At 35.4% G+C, this 20082-nt stretch overlaps 1 protein-coding gene across 1 annotated transcript in view; it reads left to right on the plus strand.

Moving 5' to 3' along the window:
* The window catches only part of LOC128997657 (general transcription factor 3C polypeptide 1-like), a 53821-nt gene that overhangs the window by 16102 nt on the left and 17637 nt on the right, over positions 1-20082 (plus strand). Inside the window, exons 7-17 of the mRNA XM_054423296.1 lie at positions 58-274; positions 1216-1666; positions 2731-2828; positions 3346-3490; positions 4815-4992; positions 6136-6338; positions 7041-7278; positions 12791-12980; positions 17058-17148; positions 18163-18340; positions 18958-19129. Of these exons, the coding sequence (XP_054279271.1) occupies positions 58-274; positions 1216-1666; positions 2731-2828; positions 3346-3490; positions 4815-4992; positions 6136-6338; positions 7041-7278; positions 12791-12980; positions 17058-17148; positions 18163-18340; positions 18958-19129 (2161 nt within the window). The remainder of the gene's footprint in view (positions 1-57; positions 275-1215; positions 1667-2730; positions 2829-3345; positions 3491-4814; positions 4993-6135; positions 6339-7040; positions 7279-12790; positions 12981-17057; positions 17149-18162; positions 18341-18957; positions 19130-20082) is intronic.

Consider the following 20082-nt stretch of genomic DNA (forward strand, 5'->3'; position numbering starts at 1 on the left):
ATTTTGCAATCGTCAATTGCTAAAGCAACTAAAGATATTTAATGTGACACTGAACAGGTCTATTGGACGAAGGCCACCGCCTACTTGATCGCACAGTGATGGCGCAGGCATACAAGATACTGGAGGCGGCTGGGCCTGAAGGTGTCACTCAGGTGCAGATGGGCGAATCGTTGGGCGCGTCCAAACTGGCTTCTCGCATGATCGTACGCAACCTCACCAAGAGCAACAAGGTCACCATGTTCATGAAGGACGAGGGACGTCAACGAACAGCCAAGTAAGTCAGAGAAATGATTTCTTGTTAAGATAAGGTACTTTTTATGGATTTCGCTTGTTAGTTGAGGGATTGATTTTGGCATCTGAGATGGAAATTAGCTTCCAGATCCGTAAATCTAATGAAAGTTTGAATTTTTCTAATTATGATTTAAATGTCTGGCACTAGTCCAGTACTTTGCAGGAACAAGGGGCTGGAAGTTACCAGTACAAAGTGGCGTTCCTAAAGTGCCTGATTTTTCTCTAATTTAACAAGCTGTTGTCAGACCATAGAACCTAAGATTAACAATGTTTTTTTATGATTTTTGTGTCCATTTCTACGCCAACAGCACTTTTTTACTTTATGAAGGAAACGTTCCAAACCTTGGTCATATTACTGTTTAGTGTTGATCTTTTTGTTAGCATCATTGTAATTCAAAGCCCAAAGGGAAATGGAATGTGGGTCCAGAAACAACCTCGCTTGGAATCCAGCAATCTCTTTGAGGAAAAAATCAAACACTCTATATGCTACCAAATATGCTTTTCAAAGTATCAATGAAGGAGCATTTGTTATTTTATCTGTGATGCTGTGCAGTAATAGTCTTTGATTTTTGATTGAGCGTAAATATTTAAATATTTGGACATTTGGTGCTTTTTCAAGGGACAAAGATTGGGTCGAGTTAATAGCCAGATGGATTATTTTAATAGCCAGAGTATAAGTTTACTCTTTATTTGCTGACCAAATTTAAGGAATTTTATTTGTATCTTTCTCCAAATAAAACAAATAAATATTCTTTTTTTATTGATCCTTCTTAAAAATGATGTTTTGGAAACCTTCCACCCTGGCACAAAAACACAAATGATTTTGTGTTTTTTTTGCACGTCTTGCTTCTGATAGCTATTATATTAAGCTCACAGTGTATATTAGGTGTTTTTCTTCTTTATTTGAATACATTTTAATTTCAGGTTTGCCTTGAAGATATTTGACAAATGTTCTGACATCAAGAAACAAATGATTGAGGAGAAAGACAAATTGATCAAACTAGTCAGCGAAAGCAAGACAACAGAAGATGCTCAACCTTCTTGCTCAAAGAATCAATCGAGTGGTAAACAAACGTCCAACTCAGAGAAGAGGGAGAAAGGGAAGAAAAAGAAGAAGGAAGCACTGCCCTCACCTTCAACATCAAAAGCTACTGACATTCCGAGTGAAGTGGATGTGAGGGAAGTGAGTAGTGAACAGAGGGAATCTATAACAGTGGACGTAACAGAATCACTGCCTTTGGAGAACAATCCACCTGCTTCCGAGAAAATCAGGGTGAAGATAAAACGAACTAGGAAACGCAAAGGTAAATTGGATGAGGAAAAAACCAGTGAGCCTGTACCAGAGAAGAAGGCGAAAATAGAAAGTGCTAAGAAGGTAGGAATAAATTTGTTGTATTTTCAAAATATTGTGATTAGGTTGTATAGTATGTTATGTGAAAAAAGTTTCTGTTAAAAGACTATTCGAGAAAAATTAAAATACACCAGAGTCCTGCCAATCTAAGCCTCGGTAAATAGAACAACCAGCTAATGTGCATCACCTCGGTGGTGGAGGAGGGGGGGGGGGGTAAGTTACTGTATTTGCATTTAAAAAAAAACACATGTTGCTCTAGCTAACCAGGTTGTTAAACCAAGAAACTAGGAAATTTGTGAATTTTGATGACTCGGAAAAGCTTATGATTTTTGTAAAATTCTGAGGAATTTTGAATAACTACCTCACAAATGCATCCAAGCATCCAATTATTAATAGCCCTTAATAATCATCAATAATGCCCTTGATGATGATCTTTTAAAACCCGTTTGCACATGGCTAGTTTGCTAGCAGCTAATTCGCTAGCACATCCCGGTAGCGTGCTAATTTCACATCCCGCTAGTAGCGTGCTAATTCGCTAGCACACCCCGCTAGTAGTACAGGGGCTTTACAGTACAATATAAAATCTACAGTAAAATACAGTAAATACAATAAAATCTAGGCCTACTGTTAATAAAAGACTTAATTTGAATGTTTGTGATTTGCAATCCTGGCTAGTCCAAACAATTTGGTCACATGAATAGGGTCCGGTTTAATTAGTTTCGGTTAATGAGGCTCTCCAGTCTCTGGAAGTGGTGTACTACAGTAACACCCCAAAAATCTGACACATTCAATAATCTGGCTAAGTGCTAAGGAGTTTATTTTACATTGAAAAAACCTTCAAAGCACAATCATAGGCTTTGAGAGGCTTGATGGCAACCAGTTGTGGTTGGGTGTACACAGCAGTGATGGTATGTGGCTTTTCAACTCCATTTTAGGCTTTTAGGCGGCTTTCCTTGTTTTCACTATCCTGGCAATAAAATCGCCTATTATTAAATTTCATTATTTTGAATATGATTTTATTCTTTAGTAAGTAGTAAACACACTTAGGATTGCCATTGTTTTTGTAATTTCAATTCAATTTTTTTCAGGTACCAGCTAAAGTCGAAAGTCCTGGACCAACAGATGAAGCGTTTACCTCAAATGTAACTGTAGAAATCAAGAGCAGCTATACCTGTGGAAGATCACTGTAAGAAGTTTTTTAGAAATAACAGTTTTACTTGCAGTTGAATATTAAATATCAATCGATCTTTATTCATTGAGCAGTATTTTTTTATGTAATGACTGTTTTCAACAGGTCATTGATGTTAAAAGCTTACAACCGTTTATTATCTTATCTGTTCCTACTAATTTGTATAGACAAAAAGAAATATTCAAGGTTGTAAATAACACCAGTGTAGAGTTTTGTACCACTCATGTACACATTCTTTGCGGGTTCCCTAAGAAAACCAGATCTCCAAGTTTGTGGCACCTTACTGTATTTAGTGTATTTAAACACTGTATTCATGTTGTACTTGCATAGCCATATAAGGAAATACAAATCTGCCACACCCAAAAATTTACCTGCGAGCCAGAATTTTCTTAGGTGTTTTGAGTTAAGTAAACTTCAAGTTGGAGATTAAAAGCCAACCCATGGAAGTCTGTTTACAATATGAAAACTACAATTAGTTCTGAATTAGTACTAAAATAAAATAAAATTGTTTCAGCACTGCCAAACCTTTAGCTCTACCAACCACCATACCTGGGTTGGAAAGCACCAGCGTCACGTTCAGGATGTTGAAACGCACAAACTTGATCATGGAGGCAGTACACAAACAGAAAGTCATTTTCGATGCGAGTAAACTGCAAAAAGTAAGTTGTTTCTAGTTTTCCAATCAATTTTATTAAACAGTTGAGGTGGGGACACGACTGGGTGTATTTTACCCCAAGTATGAGTGAAGTATGATTGTAGAATGTAATGGGATGCCTTGTGTAGCTTTGTTACTGATCAAACTCTCTGTTACTATAGCCTCACTTATCTAACACTGTTATCTGTCTGGCTGCTTGGTCAATTAATGTCTCCATCCGTTGAAGGTCTTTCCGAACCTGGTCACCCCACCGTAGTTTAGGTGTTCTAGATGTCCATGAGTAGCTAACTTCAAAAGACTATGTGTCCGGCTCAAAACAAATCTTCCTCTCTTAACAATAGCTACTATATCTGGGACTTCATTAAGTTCTCGAAACTCAATGGTTTTTCTGATCCGCCATATTTAATTTTCTTTTATAGGCCCGAAAATCTTTCTTAATATTTTGTTCTCAAAGGCAATTATTAATCTATTTCACTTTGTTTGGTTAGGGGCCAGGCCTCTGATCCATACAAAACTACTGACTCACTTATGGTTTCATAGATTCTTATTATTTTGGATTTTATAGTCATTTGGATTCCAAGATTATAGACATGCTTTGAAAGCAGTTAGTTGCGGCAGTCACTAATCAGTCTCTTTTCCATGTCATTCTCTCTTTCGTTTATAGAATTAAGGAATTACCTGCAATTCCCAGGGACTTGAATTCCAATACTTGCTCATAGGTCAGGTTGTTAACATTTAACTGTCCATCATCCTCATTTGAATTCTTCCCACTTTGATATCTTGATTTCTCTGCACTTACTTCAAGTCCTATATTTTTTTTATTCTCCTATAGTTCCTATAGCCAGGACTGATTGTTAAAAGCCCAATGATCAAGGACAGCTGTGTCCAGTTTTGAACCATCAAAATTATCAAGATCAATATTCTGCATTTGTTTTTGTATAACTTTGATAATAGCTTACAACCTTCGGTTGCAGAGATTTATTTAGTAGTACTTTTTCTTGTGTCTAGGTTTTTTGACACAAATACTAAGTTCTGTAGGGTCAAGCAACAACTGGATGAACTGAGATTTAAAATTGACAGTTTGATTAAAAAAAAACTTATAGGATTATGAAGTATGAATTATGAAGTGCTTAGACAAATCCTGAAATACCGAGATTGGATTAGGTTAAAGCCTCGGAATTGATACCCTTATCTGAATATTACTTCAATGTCTTATTAAATATCTGTGGTTACAGTTAATTCATAAAGATTTAACATTATCGTATGGACAGTATTTTTTGCAGGATTGCTAATTCGCAGAACTGAAAATGTAAATTTTACTGTTCTAGATGATCCTTGAGGAAGAAACAAAAGAAGGATTAGATGTAAGGATGGACAAGAAGTCCTTACAGAGGATTATCCGCAAGTTGGCCTTGGAAGGACATGTGAAACATTTACAAGTTTCACTGAAAGGATATGATAAACAGAAAACACTTGTATTTATCTGCCATCCTTCAGTTGATAATGGTACCCTTTTATAGTAGCCTTTCTTTATATAGTAACCTTTTATATAGTAGCCTTTTTACTGTGAAACTCAATGATTTAACCGTTGTTTTGTGTTAAAAATTTGCTTCCAAAATTATTTCATGGAAATCTTTGACATAATTTTACAATACATTGTAGTTTCACCTGAATGTGAGTGAAGGGTATGTGTAGAATGTAGTGGAAGTCCTTGTCTGGCTTTGTTACTAAAATCTGCCTTATGCAATAACCAATTATTTCTTTGGTCAGGATAATGTTTTGAAAGCTTAATGTTCCTGGACATGCGGGTCCAGTTGTGTGCTGTCTAAAAACTGACTCTATTCAAGGGAGTTATTGTAAGCGCACAAATTGTTTCCGCGTGGCCCCTCCACCGCCTCCACTGCCAGGGGGGGCCCCCACCACAGTATGGAGCTTGGCGATCTGCTACTAGTCGCCCTGAAAATGCTGTCTATACTACTTCTACTCCCAGCGGATGCATAACACCAACTACGGCACGGTGCCTGTTAGTCTTATAATTTCCCTCGCTTCACTGTGAATGGTTTGCCCTTTTTTACAGGCGGTTGCCTTGATATTAATCTAAGTTAGCGTAACACTTTTTTAACCCACGGCTTTACAATCACTCAATAATTACTCAACTTCCACAACACAGTCCAATAAACTGACAGTCGATAGAACACGATAGAATACAATACTCTCCCGGTCATAAAATATTGTCAGAAAATACTTTACGACACTAAGAGACGGACTTTCATTTTAACAACTTAGGGATATAAAATAAATGACCGTTTTACAGGGTGTTCGGAAAATCGCCCAATATTTTGAGGTGTTATTTATTGTACATGATATGAAAATAAGCAAAAAGTTTCCATAATTATATGTACTAAGACAAATGTTTTTAGAAAGCGTAGTCCGACCAATGCCACAGAAACTTTGGCTGTGGTGGAAGATTGGTACCGCTCTCCTCCTGCACACACTGCTAGCAAACAAGTCGTACGCTTACTGTACTTGTGTCTCCTATCATATAAAATTATGCCTTTAAAAAATTTTGCGAATATTACTGTTAATTATTATTTTTTACGATATTATAAGATCGTTCATATGACCACTAACGCTTGATGTGCTTTACAGACCACTCTGTCATTCAATCCGCCATAGATCAAGCTAAAATGAAATTCCACATTCTGGGCAGAGAAGCTCTAAGGAAGAAGTCACGTCTGAAGAAACCAGTTCAGCCGCAACCACCTCCCCCCAAACAACCAGAGGGGGAAAGTTTGTATGCCGATGTTCCTCCCTCGTGCAACATTGAAAACTTCAATCTCAAGTATAACTTTGTAAGTCAGAAGTAGGATGTAACATAGAGCACAAGGGTTTTCGATATTTTAAGAATATGATTGATTACCTATTCCTGTAATCCTATTCATATTGCGTATCCTATTCCTGGAATGGTAAACTCCACCCTGCCACAAAACACGACACTGTACATGATCCTTCACTCGAAATTTCACTGCCTCTTTTAGTAAGGTTAAACACAATTTTCTACTTAATTTCAATGAGCATGCTTTTTAAACCTAGATACCACAGACTCACCAACACAAGTAGACTGACTTCTAATCCCATTGTAAATTTTAAAGCTTATTTTTTGTGTCTAATTCATGTCTGGTGACACTGATCGCTAGTGACGACAAATTTTTGTTTCTATTATTTGTATTTGTTGTTTGATTTGTGTTTTACTGTTGAGATGTATAAACTAGGGGACAGATTATTGTATATGATGAGATTGTTTTATTTGGCTAAATGAGGTTTTTAAATGAAATAACAAGAAACAAATTGTAAATAAAACCTGACCTCTGCAGTGCACCGTACAGAACTAACAATAAAATTGGCTTCAGCTGTTCCATTAGGATGAGAAATCTATTAAGGGGGTATGTTTTATATATGATATTACTTGAATTAAATGAAAAAAAAAAAACGTATTAGTTTTTCACTCAACACTGTATAGGCATTCAAAAATTGAGATTTATCAATGTTTTCAGCGCCTGGGCCGAATGTACGGCTTCAAGCCTAAATATATGCGGATGCAAGTGCTACACAAGTACATGTTCTACTTGATCTATGGATACGAAGGAGACGTTGACCTCAACCAGGAGACGGCCTTGAGAGAGATAGAGAATCACGTTGAGATCACTGATAGTATCAGGAGTGAAATGTCTCAAATATACTCTACGACCATGGACTGGAAAATGTTCCTTCCTCCGTTACCAGTCCACACCGGTAAGTGTTTGCATTTAACTATTTAATCTAAAGGGTTATTGAATTGAAATAAAGTAGAGTGATTTAGATTCTTGATTCATCAAAACATCGATATTGGTAGTATTGCAGGAGCTCAGTCAGAACTGTTTCATTCCACCTCTGGTCTGTAAAATCACCTGCCTTTGATCAGAGGGGTGGATAGGATTTTATATATTTTTTATGATTTCTCACGAGTTTTGTTGTAACTTTTTGTGTCTTTCAACACGATGTGACCATAATTTAGCCAAAGTCAAAACCAAAAAAGAAAAAAAAAAACCCAATACTGCTTGAATATCTACTATTAGGCAATCCAAATAATTGCAGACGACACAATAGTGTCAGCTAGTGATGGACAAGACCCGAAGCTTCGGGCGGGATTGAAATACTGACAGGATATTTTCAAAACGAGATTTAAAAAACTATTTAATTTTCTAGTTAAAAAATTTTAATAAAATTATAATTTTTTAAATATTAAAATTTAAAAAATTTCAACAATGTTAAGAAATATTTAATTTAAAAAATTTTTAATTTAAAAAATTTTTACACTAAAACAAAAAATTAATTTTTTGTTTAATTTTTTAAATTTAACTTTATTTATTTTAAAATTTCTCAAAATGTTAAATTAAAAAATATTTAAATTTAAAAATAAAAAAAAGGTTGCAAAGGGGTTTATATTATAAACCCTGATAGTAGTTGTCATCAGTCTGTCAATAATTCGACTACTTTGCCCGTGTCGTCTGCCGCCAAAAGTTCTGCTAGTTTTCCTGCGACGTCTGCTCCTGTAGTAGACAAGCGAAACAGTGAAACTGTTACGCCTGCCAAACAAAAAACATCAGTGAAGAGGAATGGTGGAAAACGTCAAACTGAACTGTCAAAACCGTATAAACATAACCCTAACCTACCAACTACAACAAGTACAAGTGCAGTTAACACTAATGGTCTTAAGGTGTACAAACAAATACAAAGTTCTGGAAAACAACATTTTAATAACGAAAATTCTATCACAGGTTCTGCCAATACTAGCAACAAACTGTCAACAAATACAGGTATTTATTTATCTCAAGGCTGGCTACAGACGTTGACTGTGACACAGTTAATAAATATATAAGTGATGAAATTAGTGGTGATTATAAAGTCACACAAATGAGGAACAGATTCCCAGGCTATCGAACATTTAAGGTAGGGGTTCCTGCTCACTTGTGGGACAAAATATATTTGCCTGAGTTCTGGCCTACTGGGGCATATATAAATGCCTTCAGGTTTGCTAAAAAAGCAACAAGCACTGTTAAGCACCAGGAAAATTTTTTAGAAACTCCCCCCGACTCTGTAGATTTAACGTAGAGTCTGAAGTGTCAGATAACTCTGACACACAACTCTCTTCGCATAACAAAGCGATTGGGAACTCCTCTAACATTTGCTTGCCCCAGTCATCTAATAAAACACTATCTAGGTCAGCTAAAAAATTAAACATCCTCCTGTGGAATATTCAATCTATTACCAACAAACTAGATTATCTACGATTGCTTGGGTATGACAGTAGTGTGGATGTGATTTGTTTGACTGAACACTGGGTCTCGCAAAATGATATTAATAGCTTAAGCCTAAGAGGCTACTTAGTTGCAACCTCTTTTGCTAGATCAATGTCTAAACATGGTGGGTCTGCTATACTTGTAAAAGAGAACCTAGACTTTATAATTTATGATAAGTTAAATTTGAGTATATTAGTGGAAGAACTCACGTTTGAAGCCTCAGCGGTGTACATCGTTAAGTACAAAACAGTGATTGTAAACTTCTACAGACCACCCTCAGGTAATGTTTCTTTATTTCTGGATAAACTGCATGATGTATTCTCAACTATGCATGGTGTGAAACTTGACTTCTTTTGCACAGGTGATTTTAACATAGACTTCCTGTCTGACAGCATTGAAGTCCGGGAACTTAAAAACCTAATATCTAGTTTTGGTCTTCACACTGCAATTAATGAAATCACTAGGCCTAATGTTGCAGCTGGAAGTGTAAACAAAGGTACCTGCTTGGACAATATTGTGACCTCAGTACACCCAGATAGATGGGAAGCCTCAGTTATACACACTCCTGTCTCAGATCATAATGCGGCCTTTCTGTCAATGAACATTGAGTCATATTCTAAATCTAATCCAATTTCTTTACCGAGAAAAGTTACTAGGAAATTAAATCCTCAGAATTCTTTAACATTTTTATCTAACCTTGGCCAGTTGAATTGGTTTGAACTGTATGACCATAGCCTAGACTTAAATGCTAAATTCAAAGTGTTTTTTGACAAACTGTTGTGGGCCTTAAATAGTTCGATTCCTTTGAAAACTGTCGGTTCTAACAACAAACCTAACAAAAGGTGGTATCATCAAGGACTTGTAAAAATGAAAAATGAGCTGGACCGGCTATATTTTTTGTTTTGTAATGCAGGGACTGCTGAAATTAAAACTAAGTACAACTCATTAAAGTTGCAGTACCGCAAAGAAATCAAGAAAGCCAAACTTGACCATAACAACAGTTTATTGCAAAACTCTAGTAATATTTCTAAAACATCCTGGTCAATCATTAATGAACTAAGCAACTGTAACAGTAAGCCTTTGTCTATTCCTGACTGCCTAACTGCCGATGGACTGAACTCTTACTTTGTCGACTGTGTTGAAAACCTGAGAAGTAATGTTCCCGCCTCTTCTAATGGTCCTGAGCAATATCTAAGTAATTTGACATCTTGCAACGTTCTTCCGACTATTGAGGACAACAATGCTTTTAGGCTTGAACTATTTACTGTAGAAGAGGTGTATGCAGCCATCAACAGTCTTAACAATAGCTCTTGTTTAGATATTTACGGAATTAATGTCCCCATCTTGAAGTTAGCTTCTAGTTACATAAGTGAAGTTTTGACATACCTATTTAATCTCTGTATAACACAAGGTTGCTACCCAAACAAGTTCAAGATTTCTAAGGTTATACCAGTCCATAAAAAGGGGCCTAAAAATGTTATTGCTAACTATAGGCCTATATCTATTATCCCTGCAGTGTCGAAGGTCTTGGAACATCTCGTACATCGTAGATTTTCTCAGTATCTTGAGGATAGTAACCTTTTAGCAAGTAGTCAGTTTGGCTTTAGGCCCAAACACAGCACTGTCCAAGCAACCCAGGCACTGATATCAAATTGCTTTCAAAGTTTAGAGGCCAAAAGTGGCATAGTGTTTAGATCGTACGACATGTCTAAGGCCTTTGACACAGTGGCTCATGATCTCCTTGTGGATAAGCTTTCTTGCTATAACCTTGATGCAGTTTTGGTTAAGTTCTTTCAATCTTATCTAAGTGACAGATGGCAAAAAGTCTATCTAAACGGCACTTATTCTAGCCCTGTTCGAGTGCCCCACGGAGTGCCCCAAGGCTCTATATTGGGCCCTACCCTGTTTATACTGTATATAAATGACTTACCTTGTAATATTAATGACTTATCTGTAAAAAGCTTTCTTTTTGCTGATGACTTGGCCTTGTGTGTACGGGGTAACTCTTTGAATGACGTTACAGATACATTGGATACAAAATCTGCTGTTATTAATGACTGGTGTAATGCAAACAAGTTATGTCTTAATGCTGATAAGACTCAAGACCTAACTATTAGTCTTAGCAGTAATGGTAATGATGTAAACACTCTGAAGTTTTTGGGTTTTCACTTGCAGTCAAACTTGAAGTGGTTTTCACATGTAGATTTTGTAGCTTCTAAGATTGTAAAAGGCATATTTATGATAAGAGCACTTAGATCCACTGTTTCAGTTGATGTCCTTATTTGTATATATTATGGCCACATTCATAGCTATTTGTCCTATGGTACCTCACTGTGGGCCAACAGTTTTTATACTAACAGGTTGCTCTTTACTTTACAAAAGAAGGCGGTGAGGTTAATTTGTAGTGTGAATAGAAGAACACATTGTAAGCCCCTTTTTGTGGGTCTTAACATTCTCACATTTCCATCTTTGTATGTTTTGGCAAGTTTGTTATATGTAAAAGAAAACATTTCTCACTTTGAAAAGATATCTGATGTGCACAACTACTGTACTAGATCAAAAGATAATCTGTCTACACTAAGGCATAAGTATACAGCCACTCAAAATAGTTTTGAGTACCAAGGTGTTAAAATGTACAATTTCTTGCCTGCATCCATCAAAAACCTGTGTGTTTTAAAATTCAAACATGCTATAAAAACTACTCTAACCCAGGCTTGCCTGTATAAACATGAAGAGTACTTTGGTTTAGAGTTTTAGATATTTTAGTTGCCAGAGCCATCTTGATTGTTTTGTTTTTATTTTGACGATTGTCATGAACTTTGTACATAGTTTTAACGACAATAAATCATTTCATTTCATTTCATTTCTATTTAATTATTCATTCTTTACATGTAAATATTGCTTCAATTTTTTTATACTTTTTTTTACATAGCAAATGATGAGAAGTTTTGTTAGTGTAAGCAGTGTGAGACATGTTTTACTACTGTAAACATAGCCAAAATAAGTCACTCCAAAACAAGACTTAAAAATTTTTACTTGATACTTCCCGACAACAAAAAGAAGTTTATATAGTGGGTTAGTAATTATGTTGTTTTTGATATTTTTCAAAGTTGAACTACATACTAACAGATATCTCCATGTTTCCTATGCTGAAGAGTTATTTTTAATAAGTTAGGCCTTATTAATACTTTTTTTATACTGATGTTTTTATTAATGTTTTTTAATAAAAGATTTAAAATATTTTTGTATATTTTTTGTAAAGTTTTTAAAACGTGTAAATATTTCTGAACTTAAAAAGTAGATAATAATTATTTTATAACTTTTCATTAAATCTCGTCCCGAAAAAAAATCCCGTCCCGCCAAAATTATAGAAATCTTGTCTCGCCTCGTGTCAAAGTGAAAAATCTAGTCTTGTCCATCACTAGTTCAGCTTTTACAAGCCATTATCGGGTTTAACAATGATATTTAATTTGGTGTTGTTAGTTGTTTTTACGTTTTTTCTTATTAGTTCTTGAAATTATTTTTATTTAGTGTAAGCATTGACTATTGCATACTGACATGCTGAGTAGACATCCTATCAATATGGACCAGCTTTTGCCAATTTGTATTAATAAAGAAACTAGTTGTTTGAGCCAGTCACAGAATGTGCTAGTGTCTAAAATTCCATTTTCGACCTTATTTTGGTTGCTAATTTGCTAACTTAGTTGATGTGTCATTACAGTTGCTATAGCACACTACAAGTCTATCAGTTGGAATTCAATTGGTAAAAAAATTTGTGTAATTCAACAGAAATTAGTAATTTAGATCAGCACAATCTGTTGCCTCACATCAACTATGACAATTTTTATTAAAAACTGGCGACACCATTAACATGAGGATGGAGTGTGGAGGTATCAATAGTCAAAGGTGTAAGGTACCGCAAGTAACATATTCAGTCAATACTCAATACATTGATTTTTCCTCAGGATACACCAACGGCTGGGCGCTAATGTCCGACATGCTGCTTCGACTGCCGCTCTCTCTCTTCATTCAACTGGTCAACGTGATGTACGAGATACCGGGCATCGAGGAATACTTGAACCATCCGATAAGAAAACACCTACTGGTTAAGAACCTACCACTCAGCTACAGATACGCTCTCACGTACGCTCGCAAGTAAGTCCAACCTCTACAGAAACATTTACTCTCCTAGGTCCAAGTAATCCTCGAGTCATCCATGGTGACTGGTTTTGTTGCATGTGGCATCATTTTCTAGCAAAAGACGTCAAATGTTCACATGTTGGAGGTGTTTAAGTTTTAAAAATACCTAACGCATACAGTCACACACAAACATAAACAAAAAAGGTCAAATGCCATACAAATATTAGGCTAATTATCGCATGTGAGTACAGCGTGCAGGCTTAGACTACCAGGCTATGACTCAAAACCGGTTGCCATAGACGTTTCAAAGATTACTTACTTGGACACAGTAAAGGTAACTTGGATCCTTGCAAATAAATAATGGTGAAGTAATTTGGAGGGCAATATACAGATTGAGTATCAGTATTTATTTTGTGTTCTATAGGTTTTTGACGAGCGAGTTAGACCAAACATAAATTGCTCATGCTGTTGTTTTGAAACTATTTACATGTTAGAAATTTATTTAGCCATCCAAGAACTTCGCTCCTGGCTGAAAAAATCACCAATCCGTTAAAAGATATACTTCTTATAGATTGGTCATTCATACTGTAGTTTTGTTCCGATTACGTAGAGGGCACTTAGTTGTTTTTGTTTACCCTATCTTTTATCGTTCAACCAACTTAAAATTAATTTTGACCAATAAGGCAATTTATATATAATCAACTAGCACATCCGTCGTGGATTTACCCACGACCATTAAATTAGAAAAAAGTAAATGTTGCATACGATACAATATAATCAACGGCAAGTAGATAAAAGATATGTCTAATAACACTTAAAACATATATTTACGCTTATACTGTTAACTCACAGGACGGTAAATATTTATATAAATAAAATTAAAATTAGAGTTTTGTCTGTATATTGCGTAGATAAATGTTTCAGTTATTTTTTTCATTTCATCAATCAATCAATCAATCAAATATTCTTTATTCAAGTTTAGGCAATTATCATTTATGGAAACTCACCAAGGTCAGGTTAAATCATTTCTGTTAAAAAATACAATTTTATTTAACTTTCACTACACTTTTGGTCTACATTGTCCAGCAGCAGTTCTCGACATGTTGTCTTCACAGGATCGTGTTGGAGCATCTCCTAAAAACTTATCGTCAATGTCAACAAACACTGTGGTGTTTTCAATCTCCGTGCTGTTTTCAGTCTTCACGGTGTTTTCAATATTCGTGGTGTTTTCAGTCTTCATGGTGTTTTCAATATTCATGTTGTTTTCAATATTTGTGGTGTTTTCACTCTTCGTTGTGTTTTCAATCTTTGTAATAATTCCAACCTTCACGTTTTCAACTTTCCCTGGTATGTTTTGAAAGTTCCCCCTGTTTAGAACAGTTTTTTCTTTCACTGAATCTTCACAAGCGTCACACAGGAGTTCACTCTGATTAATTGCTTTGCCGATGTTTTTAACTTTTGGTAAAGTCACCATTCCTTCACAGCTGACAAACACTAACAACAGCACAGCAGGCTTCATGGCTGCAACGGCTGAAAACAGGTTTTGTCTGGGTTGGGTAAATCACTGACCAGACTGCTGTTGCTGCTTGTTTCCTCTTGCCCAATTTGATAGGTCCAAGGACAAGGCAGGTTGCCATCACAATTATACAGCAGGCTCTCTCTTGATCACATGCATTCATCATTTCAGTTTCCTGTCAGTGTTTATTCATTCAGACTACTTGGAGATTTTGTTTTTCTTTGCTATAAATCTGTTTGGAAAAAAAACTTTGTAATTTTTCTTATTTATTTTTTTCATGAATATTTTATACTATCTAACAAATCTATATATAAAGCCAAAAGTACCCATGAACTTTTGAGAAAACTAAAAGTCACACCCCCATAAACCATATACTTAAAATGTTCGTCATGACAAGAAACCTTATCCATTATTTCATAAATTGCCCTATAAGATCGTAATTGCTTTCCTAAGGGAACTTTCCATTTACCTAATGTTAAAAATACCTCAGCTGTTATTATTTGTTTGTATTACCATTACTGTATTCTGTTTTGTTTATTTTATCTTAACTTAACCAATCAATAGTTTTATTAATACTAATGTAGTAAAACGGGGTGGAGCCCGTGGGTAACAGCTAGTTGAATTTCATTATTGTTTTTTCAAAACATTTAGTTCATGGGACTGATGATAACAGTATGGGTAAAAAAAACAAAAAAAAACTAAAAAAAAAAACTATGCCAAACTTTAAAAATTTATATTTATTTTTGTAAAAAATAACTTTGGAAATTAAATTTTGGAATGAATAAAAAAATATTTTCCTTAGAAAATTAAAGTACATAATCAAAGGAGATCATTTTATTTTCACTCAAACCAATTTATTTACTTGATTTTTTTATATAGTTTTGTTTACTTGAATAAAAAGAATGTTTTAACAAAATCTAACGTCTGTTGAATAACAAGCCAGAGGAAGTTTATGGTAAGATGACCAGTAAGTTTGCATCAATGACATTCAAACCTGTTTTGGAATGCATCTCCACTCAACACAGTGTTGAATGTTGAAAATAACTGCCACATAGACCCACGCCGATTTTTGCATAACATCTTATAAATTAATAGTTATGGATGTAAAATAATTTTTGTTCAACATACCGTCTATAATTGGTTAAGTAAGAAACCCTAACATGTGTATTTTTAATTGGTGTATTTTATATTTTTTATATAAATGTTTAACCTACCTTATTTGAAAGTTTGAATTTATAGTTTTACTATTTTGTAGTAATGACTACATTGTCAATCATTTTGAAACTAAATAAATGTCCTGAGAAATAGGTCCAGAAACAATACAAATTATCCTTTTGAATCATTGTTATTCGTACTATCATTGACTATTTATTAGTCAAAGCTACTATCTACTTTATTACCTACTTTGTTAACAAAATATGACCCAAATTAAACTTGAAGAATTATTACAACTCAATTTTACAACTAAAAAATAGAAATCTTACACTGTAGGCCTAATGAATTTTTTGCCACACTACAACACTGTTTTAAATGACTCTCCAGTCCCCACTCATGAATGTAGTTAAAAAAATTGCTGTTTGCCGCCCGCTTAATCGAATAGGGTTTCATTACGTACTTCTGTACTTAAATGAATTTTTTTTTACTAGACGAAATGTGAACAATATTGTACATCACTCGTCCATAAGCGCAGGAAAAACTATACTCGTCCTGTAAACACCTGTTTTCCGTACTAGTAACGTAATATACTTTTATAATTGAAAACACATTTACTTTTATGAAGTTTTGGAACATGGTTTGAAAAAAATTGTAAACCGGTTTTACGATGAATTATTTTGTCACTTTAAAATACAACCTCCTACAACAATGCTGTGTGGTGTGACATCTGATTTACTATGCCACAGTTTTAGGCTATACAGTAGACTTTATTTTATTTGAATATTTATTTGGAACGCTTTCAATTAACTTTTTTTGTTGCCATTTATAGTTTCAACCAAGTTTAGTTCAAACTATCAAACTAACCTCAATGTTATTTCAGGCATCCACACTTTGATTGACTTTTTATGGGGCCAATTATACATCTCAACTAAATTTGCTACAGTTGAAATACACAGTAGTTTGAAAGCTGTTTATACTTTTTCTAGAATGTTTTGAATTCTTCCTTCCTGCCAGTCTGAAAGTGAGTGCTACTTAGCTTCATAAGTTTCTACTGAAACTCAATTTCAATCAACCAAAGCTAAATTTCAGAAGTACAGTAAAACTCCGGTTAACCGAATTCAGGTTAACTGAAAGGGTTCCATAAAATAATACAGGGCTAAAATGTTTTAATATGTACTGTTAAATGTCTCAGTAACCCCAGTTGTTTAGTTTAAATCATTATATAACCCATTTAAAATTGTTGAAATTGTTTTAAATTAATTTTTCCTACACACCGTGGTAATGATTAGGCTATATTTAGCATATGACAATTGAAACGGCTCTCCCCCCCTGTATTATTTCGGTTAACCGGGATTCTGTAATAGTACAAAATAAGTACGTTACCCAACGTATAATAAGTAATATTCCATTACTTGTTTTAGATACATCTTCACCATACACGAGCAGGTGATCAGACTTTGTTGCACGGGACTCTTGCAGATGGGACCTCAGCGACTGAAGGAGAAGGACCAGGTGACCAAACTGTGTTGAATTATCTAGTAGATTTAATCTCGGTTAAAATGTGTCTGGGTAAGTGGAAGGTATTTATTGTTCAATGTACATAAAAATTAATAAAGATAATTGAATTGAATTGACTATTTTTCATTAAAAAGTAGATAACCGATGAACATGAAGAAAAATATACAAAATACATTCTGCGGTAACTTAACACGTTATTAAACACAGCAATTTAATTTTAGCATTTATTTGAATTTTGTAAACGATTATTATATAATTAATAACATTAACAATCATTGACAAAATGTAAACAGATGCTTGAATATGTCGCTATGTTGAAGTATTTGTGTATCGCTATGGCAGGTATTTGTGTACCTGAACCGTTGTGCTCTACTGTGGGACACAACGTCTTCTCCTTTGAGGCTATCATCAGATAGATAAGGAACAGCAGTATCCTGTACACCATTACCACTTCCAGACTCTCGTAGATGTTGATAATCGTCCACTTATACTGACTGATGATTGTGGCAGGTTTTTGTGTACCTGAACCGTCATGCTCTACTGTGGGATACGTCTTCTCCTTGTGACTATAATCAGATAGATAATGAACAGCAGTAACCTGTACACCAATACCACTTCCAGACTCTGGTAGATGTTGATAATCGTCCACTTATACTGACTGATGATTGTGGCAGGTATTTGTGTACCTGAACCGTCGTGCTCTACTGTGGGACACAACGTCTTCTCCTTGTGGCTATCATCAGATAGATAAGGAACAGCAGTACCCTGTACACCAATACCACTTCCAGACTCTGGTAGATGTTGATAATCGTCCACTTATACTGACTGATGATTGTGGCAGGTATTTGTGTACCTGAACCGTCGTGCTCTACTGTGGGACACAACGTCTTCTCCTTGTGGCTATCATCAGATAGATAAGGAACAGCAGTACCCTGTACACCAATACCACTTCCAGACTCTGGTAGATGTTGATAATTGTCCACTTATACTGACTGATGATTGTGGCAGGTATTTGTGTACCTGAACCGTCGTGCTCTACTGTGGGACACAACGTCTTCTCCTTGTGGCTATCATCAGATAGATAAGGAACAGCAGTACCCTGTACACCATTACCACTTGCAGACTCTGGCGGATGTAGAGCAGTATTGGTATGACCTGTGGAACTTCTGTATGCACACTATGCTGGGTAAGCTCGACTAGTAATTATTATATAATTATTTATTTTGTAACTGCATACAGACCTTTCACCATTTATTTATCACTTAGCTGCATAATGTCTCAATATTAAAATAATTAGTTCAGTTTTTGTGTGCAGCAAATCGAGCCCTAAATATTTATTTCTATAGGTATATTGAATATTAATTTAAATTAATATCCTCTAGATGTGCATTTTAGGGGTTTGGATGATAATCTGTGAAAGCCATTTGTCTTATAGTCTTTTACAGTTTCATAGCCTGTGCTGAATTCTGTCGTCAATCATCTGAACTTTTTTGTGAATGAAACATCTTAATCACATTGCCATGAGTTATCCCTCTGATGCTTGAAGGATATCTCTTGGCATATTTTCCAGAGCAGGTTCTAATTGGAAGACTACAGGCCTTAATCGGATGCCTGAATTTGTAAGGTCTATTAAGGAAACAATTGTCTGGGGTGTGCAATAATTCGATTTTTCGGATGAAGTGCTTTATGGTCTCAGCCTGCCCCTGTTAGGTAAGATAAGATAAGATAGTGAATGGAATTGAAGTAAGACTTGAGACACATTGAGTGTCAGTGGTTTGGTAGCTAAGTAACTCTTGTTGGCAGGGGGCAGAATGTGTGTGGCAGGCAAAGAGGTTGTGGTGGAAGGACTGCAGAACAAACCTGAGATGGTGGAAGCAGTGGAATCCCAATCAGTAGAGGAGGCGGTGGAGAGAGACGTTGGTTATCTGCCTGGCGATCATCTAGGAGCAGCTGGCTTTGACTCTGCTATGTTTGCGTGAGTACTCTTGTGATGCGCTATTGGTTTATATGTGTATTTATTTCTTCAAAATTGACTCTTTGTGATTGGAAATAATATTTTTGGTTGGGAGGCTAGCTGTACTGGCTACGATCTTTTGTATTGGCTCCGATACATTTGTACATTAGTTGCCCTTGCACCTTGGACCCTGCTCTGAAGGCCAGTAGCACTGGCCTAAAAATTGGTTTTTTGCAAAATCTTTGATTTGATGAAAGAATTTGGTATGGAGAATCTCCAAGCACACAAGTGTCATAGACAGTTGTCCTTGAAACAATTCCGCAATTCTTATATTGTGATTCAACAGCTGGATAGCTGAGTGGTTATAGTGCCTGGAAATCTAAAGCTAGGTTTCCAAGATCACGCCGGGCGGACAGCGTGAGTGGACAAGCGTGATTATGAAATCAAGTTTAAATTGAAACCATGTTTTTATATCATTGCGGTTTCCAAGCACGAGCGATCACGCCAGACATGAGTTTTCCCGCCATCTGTCCGGCGTGAGTCCTGAGCGTGGCACGCTAAAAATGACCCCAGTCATTTGTGGCGTGAACGCCGAGCGTATAGGACTCTGTGAGGATTCTTGTAAAAATGTAAAAATCACGCTTAGTTTATTTCGGTGTGATAGTAATAAAAGTAAAATTTATTTAATAAAACTGTAACTATCATCCTATATTGATTTTATTCTTTTCAGTGATATTGTAATAGAATCCAATTGCTTTGAACAAATGGTTTGTTTTTTTATTGTAACCAAAACTATTTTCATGGCTCTCTTTGTTTCTAGAACCAGATGGTTGAGCTATGTTTGGTAGTTATTTGACTTATTTTGAGGATTATAAAGTTGTTTTAATAACTCCGATGTTAATTCAAACAGTTTTGACAATTTAGTATACATTTAGTTGGTTTGTAAATGTCTCATTTATATGCAATTTTTTGTC

The sequence above is a fragment of the Macrosteles quadrilineatus genome, unplaced genomic scaffold (genome assembly GCF_028750875.1).
Source record: "Macrosteles quadrilineatus isolate MER2022 unplaced genomic scaffold, UCM_ALF_1.0 Scaffold_6__1_contigs__length_79288215, whole genome shotgun sequence".
Taxonomy (NCBI): domain Eukaryota; kingdom Metazoa; phylum Arthropoda; class Insecta; order Hemiptera; family Cicadellidae; genus Macrosteles; species Macrosteles quadrilineatus.